Source organism: Girardinichthys multiradiatus, chromosome 13 (assembly GCF_021462225.1).
Source record: "Girardinichthys multiradiatus isolate DD_20200921_A chromosome 13, DD_fGirMul_XY1, whole genome shotgun sequence".
Classification (NCBI taxonomy): Eukaryota; Metazoa; Chordata; class Actinopteri; order Cyprinodontiformes; family Goodeidae; genus Girardinichthys; species Girardinichthys multiradiatus.
In genome coordinates, this window is record NC_061806.1 from 14,947,584 (window position 1) to 14,957,499 (window position 9,916).

A 9,916-nucleotide genomic window follows, 5' to 3' on the forward strand; every position below is an offset into this window, starting at 1 on the left:
TTACATCATTGCTCCAAGCCTGAGATCACCTCCTGCATTTCAATGTGGCACTTACACTGTGCATTGTAAAAAAATATATATGTACACAACCAACCAGTTTATAGTTTCAGCTAGCTTTACATTGTAATACTGCTTGTGTTAGAATAGCCTAGTCAAAGTCTAGACATAAATCCAGTTGAAAATCTGTTCCAGGAAAAGTCTTTTGACATTTTTGTAATCATTGTAAGATGTGAAAATTGATCTGAGACATTCTTCATCCAATCAGATTGAGCTTGAGCTTCATTATTTCCAAAAAAAAGGGGACACTCTGTATGTGTGAAGCTGGTAGGGACATACCCCAAAAGTCTTGCAGCTGTAATTGTAGCAAAAGGTGGCTCTACAAAGTATTGACACATCTCATAACATTCCATTGATATAAATGTGAGTATAGCATCAAAAATATGGGTGTATATTGTGTAAAATATATGTAGTATATATGTAATATATTGTTGGTGCACACAGTACCTTCATATGCATGCATTCCTGGGTTCTCTTTCTTCCTGTACATACAAATCTATCTTTGAAAGAGACAGTTTTAAATTTTACATAAAAAAGTAAGAACTTTTTTTTTAAGGAAAGCAGCGACATTTTGACTGGATCAAGTTAGGATAAGGTAAGGTCCTTATGAAATAGCCATAGAAGTAAGTCTGTGCATGTGTGTGTAGTTATCTAATAAAGGGATGTGGTGCCCATCCACCAGGCAGACAACTCTATTGTTCATGCAGCACAGGGAACAGTCTCCAGCCTGTCCATTCAGGATGTTGCATTGGACCTCCTTGAGCAGAATGAAATAAAAAAAGAACAGCCAGCATCACCAACACCCATTATCCCCATCAGCCAGCAGGAACAATGGCTAACAACCCCCTCATTTCCCAGGAGCCTCTGTGCTCTGTTCCCACAGTACTGTCCCGTTCTAAGGGGCTGGGGCCATTGTTACGTGGATGACCTGTCCTCGAATTGTTCCAAGGAGGAAACACACATACTTTTCACACAACACACTCACCGTAGCTCTCAGGGCAACCTCTGCATCTTCATTTTGTGTTTTTGAATAGAAACTTCCTCCAGCCTAAAGTAATTGCAGCTTCAAACATGTCTCATTCAAAGTCGTCGGAGTGGAGTGGGTCATTTCACTGATGGCAAACTTAAGAGCGGAGGCGGAAAAAAGCTTGAGATGGCTGCAGATAGTACAGTATTTACCATTGTGGTGCCAGTGTAAGTCTGGGCTTCATAATCTCTCCCATTTCACAAGCTGGCAGGGTAATGTAGCAGAACACATTCTGGCACACTGGAAGGCTGCGGACCACTTTTATTTTATTACCACAAAACTAGTCTGGGACCAAATTTACACTTTAGTTTTAGTTTTGTCGCTTATTTGCCTCATTTACCTGATGCAGCCTGTGACTAATGCCAATTAGTTTTTATTTCTTGACCTTATTTAGCTGTAATGATGAAGATAGTAAAAATGAACCTGTGTATATAAATACCTGGGATACAGAGTATTAAAAGGTTTTCTTTCAGGACTGCCCTATATTCAGCTCCAACCATCTTCCAAGCTTTCGTGTCCCTGTTGGGGAAAAAAAAAAAGCCTTTTCACAGCATGCGCTGCCATCCTGTTTCACTGTGGGGATGGTGTCCTCAGGGTGATGTAGAATGTCCCTCGAATCATAGCATTCTGCATGTAGGCCAGAAAGTTCAATTTTGGTGTCATCAGACAAGAGCACCTTCTTTATGTTTGCAGAATCCCTTACAAGGCTTGCAGCAAACCGCAAATGAGTCTTCCTACTGCTTTCTTGACTTTCAACAATGTTATTCTAACGACTCTTTCATAAACATATTTGTGAGGTGCACTACTAATAGATGTCCTGTCAATTGCTTCTGTCACCTGAGCTGTGGATTTCTGCAACTTTTCCAGTAACAAAGGGCCTTTTGTCTGCTTCTATAATTAACACTTTCTTTGTCAAGTTGACTGTTTAGGTGGAAGTCTAAGTTTTGGAAAGTTTGCAGTTGTCCCAAGGTCTTTTTTTTGGATGATGGCTTGAACAGTGCTGTGTAAGATGTTCAAAGTTTTAGATTTTGTTGTATAACGTAATCCTGCTTGAAACTTTACCATAACTTTAACTCTGGCCCGTCTGCTGTGTTCCTTGATGTACAAGATGCTGGTTGTTCAGCATCATGCAGCAACAGGTGGACTCTACTTGTTAATGAGGTATTTTTCTCAAGGCAATGGAAGATAACCCTGAATAATATCCAAATTGGGTATCAGAGTAAAAGACACAAAGTACAAATGCAAACATCACTTTTCTGATTGTTTAAACAAATCGCAACAAAGTGATTCTGTCTGTGAATTACGTTTGAAAATGTTCCAACAATCAAAGATGAATGAGCTGACGCTGCTTTCCCTCCACGAATAGGTTTCCTTTCAAAGCTGAATGAGGTTTCAGTTTCCTTTTCTTTGTTTTTGATTGATTTGTGTTTTCTGAAGTTTTTTTCAAGAGGGTAAAGGTGGGAAACAAAGCTGAATGCGAAGGTAATACATTTAGAATGAATGAAACTTTTTTGTGAAAACATTCACCTATTTAAAGTAGTTTGTCATACAATCACACCATTTCAACTTATGAACATAATTTTCCTTTATTTCATGTTATTTCTTCGACACAGACCTGACACATTTGAGTATCAACCATCCAGACTTTCTAAAATGAAAGTATGTTCAGGTGAAACATAATACTCCTAAAAATCGTACAGCTCCTGAAAAACCTCCTGTACTGCTGGCTTATTTGGCCACATACCCTCAAAGGTCATTTGAAATAAAAGGAACAAAGAGCTGTCTTTCTTTTTCCTCTTCCAGCCAATTAGTTAATATTTATAATTTAACATTCAGAAAAGACTAAGTGACATTCACCTTGTGACTCTGTGATAAAATTTGTCATGAAAGAGTAGTTGAATGAAGGACACAATAAAACCCGGGTCATAATGCTGTAATGACACAAATAAAACAGTATTTTCATTGTACATGTAGACAAGCAGGCATAAAACAATCCATTCGATCAACACTATTCAATAAATAGGTTGTTGTTGCAGTGGTTTGGTTAAAATGTTGATCTATGTGCTCTGCCAGGTCATATGAGAACTCACACATAGGAGATGTTTACCTGATCTGAAACAACGCCAAGAGTACGTTTGGTTTTATGTGTTTGCTGTCGCCCAAGCAGGCTTTGGCTTCTAGGAGACGACAAGCAGTAAACTGATATTCAGGTGAGTAGAACAATGGGTGATTTTTGTCCTCCAGTTCACCCCTTTTGCTCCCAGAGCACCCTTCAGTCGGTGAAAAACTGCAAACACAGGTCTGTCACAAAAACATGACTTAGCTCTTCTCAGCTCGGTTCCTGTTGAGCGCTGCTTTAGGCGTGAACTCCAGTTTCTCTTTAAGGCTAAGCACCTGAGTGCTGTCTTTTCCCGCTTGTTCCTGCAGCTTTCTTTCCTCCCTCAGTTCCAAGATGCCCTTCTCTTCCTCTCGAGGTTTAGGGGTCCCTCTGATGAACCACTCCAGGTGGTAGCCCACTGCGCCGACCACAAAAGCAACAGGGAAGGTGACGTAAGGTGCATAGGTCCGCATCGCGGTCCAAACTACGGGCCACATGACTCCACACTGCTTCAGTTCCTAAGTGCTCTGAAGGTAAAAAAAATAAAATATTTTATAGTAAATGATAAATTGTGAAACCAGTGTTTGTGCTGAGAATAATAATAAAAGAATCTAGAAAACATCCGTCTTAACTACGTCTACTGCCAGAGTGATCTCCTTTCTAGTGGCCCCCTCTTGTGGTTCAAAACAGATTTACATGTTAATGGATCCTGATTTGGTTTAACTATATAGACCAAATCAGGATCCATTAACATGTAAATAAATCCAAGGGTCTTTATCAAAGAAATAATTCTACAGGTTTGTTGGTACAGTCGAGGGAGAATGAAGTGCAGTTAAAGGTTTTTATTTGCTTCAGGACATAATAAAAGTGAATACAATCAATTAAGAAATTAATAATGATTAATCCAAAATAAGTGTTTTCATTAAAAGTATAGATATTGACAAATGATTATAGTCAGCACTATCATTTATGGCAATTAGCTGCAGCGGTGTTACTTTTAACTGTTCCAAAATTGAGGAGAAAAATAACTATTGTTTAAAAGGTACTTGCTGTTCACCTTCCAACTTGATGTTGTGTAGGCACATCTGTAGATGATCAAACTACAAAAACCCCAGCATTTATAGAGGAGGTCCCACCTGTTTATGAGCAGTAAACCAAGCAGTTTAGCAGAACCTTGCTACTGCTAACTCTCCAAAATCCAAAAGAAGCAGCAAGGAGGTGCTTAATTATTATTTTTTTTTTTTGCAAACAACATTTCAACTTTGATTACTTTGTTGGCTAATAAATAATGATGTGGTTGTCTGTTTACAGTTGAGGTTAGATTTAAATAATTTTTCCATGGCTAAATTGGACCAGCCTGGTAGCCAGTCTTCATTGATTGCACATTGCACCAGTAAGAGCAGAGTGTGACGGTTCAATTAGCAGGGTAAGAGAACAGTTTTGCTCAAAATATTGAAATGCACACAACATTATGGGTGACATACCAGAGTTCAAAAGAGGACAAATTGTTGGTGCACATCTTGCTGGCGCATCTGTGACCAAGACAGCAAGAGCCACGGTATCCAGGGTAATGTCAGCATACCACCAAGAAGGACGAACCACATCCAACAGGATTAACTGTGGACGCAAGAGGAAGCTGTCTGAAAGGGATGTTCAGGTGCTAACCCGGATTGTATCCAAAAAACATAAAACCACGGCTGCCCAAATCACAGCAGAATTAAATGTGCACCTCAACTCTCCTGTTTCCACCAGAACTGTTCGTCAGGAGCTCCACAGGGTCAATATACACGGCCGGGCTGCTATAGCCAAACCTTTGGTCACTCAGGCCAATGACAAACGTTGTTTCAATGGTGCAAGGAGCGCAAATCTTGGGCTGTGGACAATGTGAAACATGTATTGTTCTCTGATGAGTCCAACTTTACTGTTTTCCCCACATCCGGGAGAGTTATGGTGTGGAGAAGCCCCAAAGAAGCGTACCACCCAGACTGCTGCATGCCCAGAGTGAAGCATGGGGGTGGATCAGTGATGGTTTGGGCTGCCATAGTATGGCATTCCCTTGGCCCAATACTTGTGCTAGATGGGCGCGTCACTGCCAAGGACTACCGAACCATTCTTGAGGACCATGTGCATCCAATGGTTCAAACATTGTATCTTGAAGGCGGTGCCGTGTATCAGGATGACAATGCACCAAGACACACAGCAAGACTGGTGAAAGATTGGTTTGATGAACATGAAAGTGAAGTTGAACATCTCCCATGGCCTGGACAGTCACCAGATCTAAATATTATTGAGCCACTTTGGGGAGTTTTGGAGGAACGAGTCAGGAAATGTTTTCCTCCACCAGTATCACGCAGTGACCTGGCCACTATCCTGCAAGAAGAATGGCTTAAAATCCCTCTGACCACTGTGCAGGACTTGTATATGTCATTCTCAAGACGAATTGATGCTGTAATGGCCGTAAAAGCAGGCCCTAAACCATACTAATAAATTATTGTGGTCTAAAACCAGGTGTTTCAGTTTCATTGTCCAACCCCTGTACATCCGTTAGCAAAAGTTAGGTCAACTTCAATTTAGCATCGTCTGAAAAAATTAAAATAATTTCAAGTCGTAACTTCACGAGTCTTAGAGCCGAAGTGAAAAGCAAATCTTTCCGATTATTATGGTCTTAATTTTACGTCCGAAACTTTCCGCTTCACGTTGTTCATTGGTTAAATATTTTAACAGAGTTTGCCATGTTGGCTTCAAGTACCACAAAACAAAAACTAATGACAAGTCGAATAAGCTTGCCCAAACTGACGGTTCGTCTAACTATAAAATAACAAAAAAACGAACACTTTGATAGAGTAATGCGTGAATATCAGCTCACAAGGGTTAGGGTTAGTCCACATTACCCTAGTGGGTTAGTTTTAGCTTCAAGTATTCGCTATATTTAACCTTAACAATACAGGTAACAGCCCTTTGAACACAAATCTAATAATTGAGTGTCTACTAAAAAAAAAACAAATTACAATGACACTATTTATTTTGACCTTAATTCATTTCATAAGACCCCACTCACCTTTGCAGTTAACACATTTGCTCTATAGAGACGTCATTTCCGTGTCTGCCCATTTTCTTCCTGGTTAAACGTCACTGGCTGATTACCATCGTGAATTTTTGTCTATGTTTTACCGCCCCCTACTGGTAAACATCATAAATTGCATTGAGTGCCCTGCGTAGAAAGCATTTACATTTATATTACGGTCTCAGCTACTTATGTATGGAAGCAAATCGTTACCATATTTCAAATCAAAACGCATTTCAGAAATGCTTTTTCATTTTAAGAATGTGGCTGCATTGTTTGACTCATAAATGAAATTAGTAATCAATCATCCTATTTGCATTTTAATTTTCTTCTTCAAGACTGCTCATTCCTTCACTAAATTAAAATGAAAAAGACATTTGAGATTTATTTTTTTAAATATGCCCCAGCAAATAGATACCAGAATTCAATTTGAAATGTAAAATTTGAAAATGAAAAAGCATTTCCAGAAATGCTTTTTCATTTTAAGAATGTGGCTGCTTTATTTGACCCATAAATGAAATTAGTAATCAATCATCCTATTCGCATTTGCATTTTCTTCTTCATGACTGCACATTTTATGCCATAATCAAAAAGAAAACAAAGCAGACATTGCTTTTTCGTTTTCGTGGTCTGCCCGCAAAGTACTGCCCAGAACTCGAAAACGAAAAAGCAATGTCTGCTTTGTTTTCTTTTTGATTATGGCATAAAATGTGCAGTCATGAAGAAGAAAATGCAAATGCAAATAGGATGATTGATTACTAATTTCATTTATGGGTCAAATAAAGCAGCCACATTCTTAAAATGAAAAAGCATTTCTGGAAATGCTTTTTCATTTTCAAATTTTACATTTCAAATTGAATTCTGGTATCTATTTGCTGGGGCATATTTAAAAAAAATAAATCTCAAATGTATTTTTCTTTTTCATTTTAATTTAGTGAAGGAATGAGCAGTCTTGAAGAAGAAAATTAAAATGCAAATAGGATGATTGATTACTAATTTTATTTATGGGTCAAATAAAGCAGCCACATTCTTAAAATGAAAAAGCATTTCTGGAAATGCTTTTTCATTTTCAAATTTTACATTTCAAATTGAATTCTGGTATCTATTTGCTGGGGCATATTTAAAAAAAATAAATCTCAAATGTATTTTTCTTTTTCATTTTAATTTAGTGAAGGAATGAGCAGTCTTGAAGAAGAAAATTAAAATGCAAATAGGATGATTGATTACTAATTTCATTTATGAGTCAAACAATGCAGCCACATTCTTAAAATGAAAAAGCATTTCTGAAATGCGTTTTGATTTGAAATATGGTAACGATTTGCTTCCATACTTATGCCAGTGATACTGATGTTTAATAAAATATGTATATCTTCACATTTCCATTTTTGTATACCAAAATATTTAAAGAATCCAAAACTACGTAGATTTTAAATAAACATCTTCATCTTTGATTTTTAAAATGCATAAATTAAGGCTCATTGGTAAAGACTAAACCAAAAATCTTTCCCTAACCTCTTAATGTATTATTTTGAAACACGATTTGAATGAGAGACCTACGCATCAAATATACATGTTCTGGCCTTTCCTTTAAATGTGCAATCTTCAGACTCATGTAGACTCATGGAGCTAATGCTATCATAACATTTACTTTTTTTTTATTTCAAGACAACTTATTATTTTTCACTTCAAGGAATCACAGCTTCCAACTTTCCCAAAAGAAGGATTCATTGTTGTGTTATCCATCCATCCATCCATCCATGACCATAGGTGTGGGTTGGTGTTGAAAAGGAAATGCAAGAAAGAACAGATTCAGTGGAGATCATGATGTCACTTATGTTCTTTATACATACCCTTGCAAGTAAAACCATCATGGGCAACATCAGGGACAATCACTTTTACACTGACGTTCAAAGGGCGGTCCCTTGAGCAGGCTAAGTATCTATCTGGTTAAACTTCACAATCTTTATCAGGGCAGGTCTTCTCTCATTTTTGGCTCCATCCTTACCAAGTCCAGTTCTTCTTGATAACAGGGTGTGCTTAATGCCTTTAAGCTAACAAACTCTAATGATCCTTATTTTCCAAATTAAATCATGTTTATATATCTACATGTGGCCAGAGTAATCAGTCAAGTTTCCACACCCACAGAACCCACAATACATATCATAATGCTGAAGAAACCAATATTAAATTTTTCTAACAGAAAGTAGACAAAGTGATAAATCATTGCTTTCTTTTTGGTTCAGCTTTTTCTTCACCATGACCGACCAGAGGAGTCCCCGGACTATGAAAGACAATCCGTCTATCCATCTCCCACTCCATCCTGCCATCACCAAGATACTAAACTATCTGCTTGGGGCAGAGACTGACCACAGACCTGGAAAGAGTCCATCATTCGCTCAGTTAAGAGCTGGGGCCTCAGACTTTAGGGACCCGACTCCGTATCCCAGCTGCAACCAGCTTCAGCTTATACAGAAGGTTATTGACTGAAGACTCCAACAGAGCTACATAATCTCCAAAAATAAGACCCTGAAGCTACCAAACCAGACATCCTCTCCACAACTACCCCTTGAGCTCTTGTCTGTGAGCATTATCTTAAGGTAGTAAGCCTCCTCCAGATCAGGTGGGCTTGACAGCCAAACTCTCTTGTAAAAAAAAACGTAAATGCTCAAAACACCATTCAGAAAAAATATAGGATCATCCTCCCCTTAAGAGCAATTGCAAGGTGAAATGAGGAGTACCATCTCCACTAGGGTTCAGTATTGTGCCAAACATATAAAAATACACATTGGAACACATTTTGATGAAAAAACTAAAATTGTTTTTTTTTTATTAAAAAGCTTTGTTTAATATACAGTGATGTAAAAAAATAATTATGTAGCACTGGATACCTTTTTTCCTTATTAAATAAAGTGACTTCCAAACTGCATCTTGTATTTACTCAGGTCATCTTTGGTTATTAAAATCTGTTTATTGATCTAAAACACCAAGACAAAGAAAACAGAAACAGAGGAAATTTGTAGGGGAGGGGAAACACTTTTCCACAGCACTGTATGAAGTCGAACACTATTAGAAGTTTGGTGCATTTCTGTGTGGAAACAAAGATTTGAAGATGTAGCCTGTGTTTCTTTCCTTCGCTGAGGGAAGAGTGGAAAGTGTTTACATTCCTTTCACACCATAGGAGAAACTATTTCAAAATATTTCTCTGAGATATGATAGTTTCTAGCTTGTGAATCAGTAAGAGTTCTTTGCAAAGCTGCACCTGATTGATGTCACTGATTATCTGGCCCCCAGTCTGAAAACTTTTCCATTTAACAAAACAATGCTACAATCTATAGCAGTCGGAAAGCAGCCTGTCACAAAGCAGAGGCTCGCTTTGACTTAATGGTCCCTTGTACTAGAGATCCAGAGGAGAGAAAAACATAAAAACAAGGGGCCATGTCCATATTTGTTATAATTAGTTTCAATGAAGCTGGAATTGTGATTAAGCTGAATCTTGTGTGGGTGCTTATGGTTAAAAATCATTCTTAAAAGCCCTCCATCCCTCTGTGTTGTCAGGCTTGGACTTGCCAGGACTGGCATGTGATCAGTGCTGTCAAATAATGAGAGATGTGCTCACCCCCCCGGCAGGCTAACAACATCACTCGTGCCAGTTCTGTTTTACCAGAAAACT

At 38.2% G+C, this 9,916-nt stretch overlaps 1 protein-coding gene across 2 annotated transcripts; it reads right to left on the reverse strand.

Annotated features, from left to right (window-relative positions):
- Positions 1 to 2,644: 2,644 nt before the first annotated feature.
- On the reverse strand, positions 2,645 to 6,388 carry smim12 (small integral membrane protein 12). 2 transcript variants are annotated; one of them, XM_047383066.1, is made up of 2 exons: positions 6,241 to 6,388; positions 2,645 to 3,709 (listed from the first exon to the last, which is right to left on the reverse strand). In XM_047383066.1, exon 2 carries the CDS (start codon positions 3,677 to 3,679, stop codon positions 3,404 to 3,406), a length of 276 nt encoding a protein of 91 aa, XP_047239022.1. In that variant the 5' UTR covers positions 3,680 to 3,709; positions 6,241 to 6,388; the 3' UTR covers positions 2,645 to 3,403. The 2 variants fall into 2 exon arrangements, with proteins under 2 accessions (XP_047239022.1, XP_047239024.1); XM_047383068.1 differs by lacking the exon at positions 6,241 to 6,388 and adding an exon at positions 4,667 to 4,727.
- Positions 6,389 to 9,916: the final 3,528 nt, after the last annotated feature.

Excerpts from the sequence above, each read along its gene's own strand:
- smim12 (XM_047383066.1), bottom strand. The coding sequence starts at position 3,679 with ATGTGGCCCGTAGTTTGGACCGCGATGCGGACCTATGCACCTTACGTC.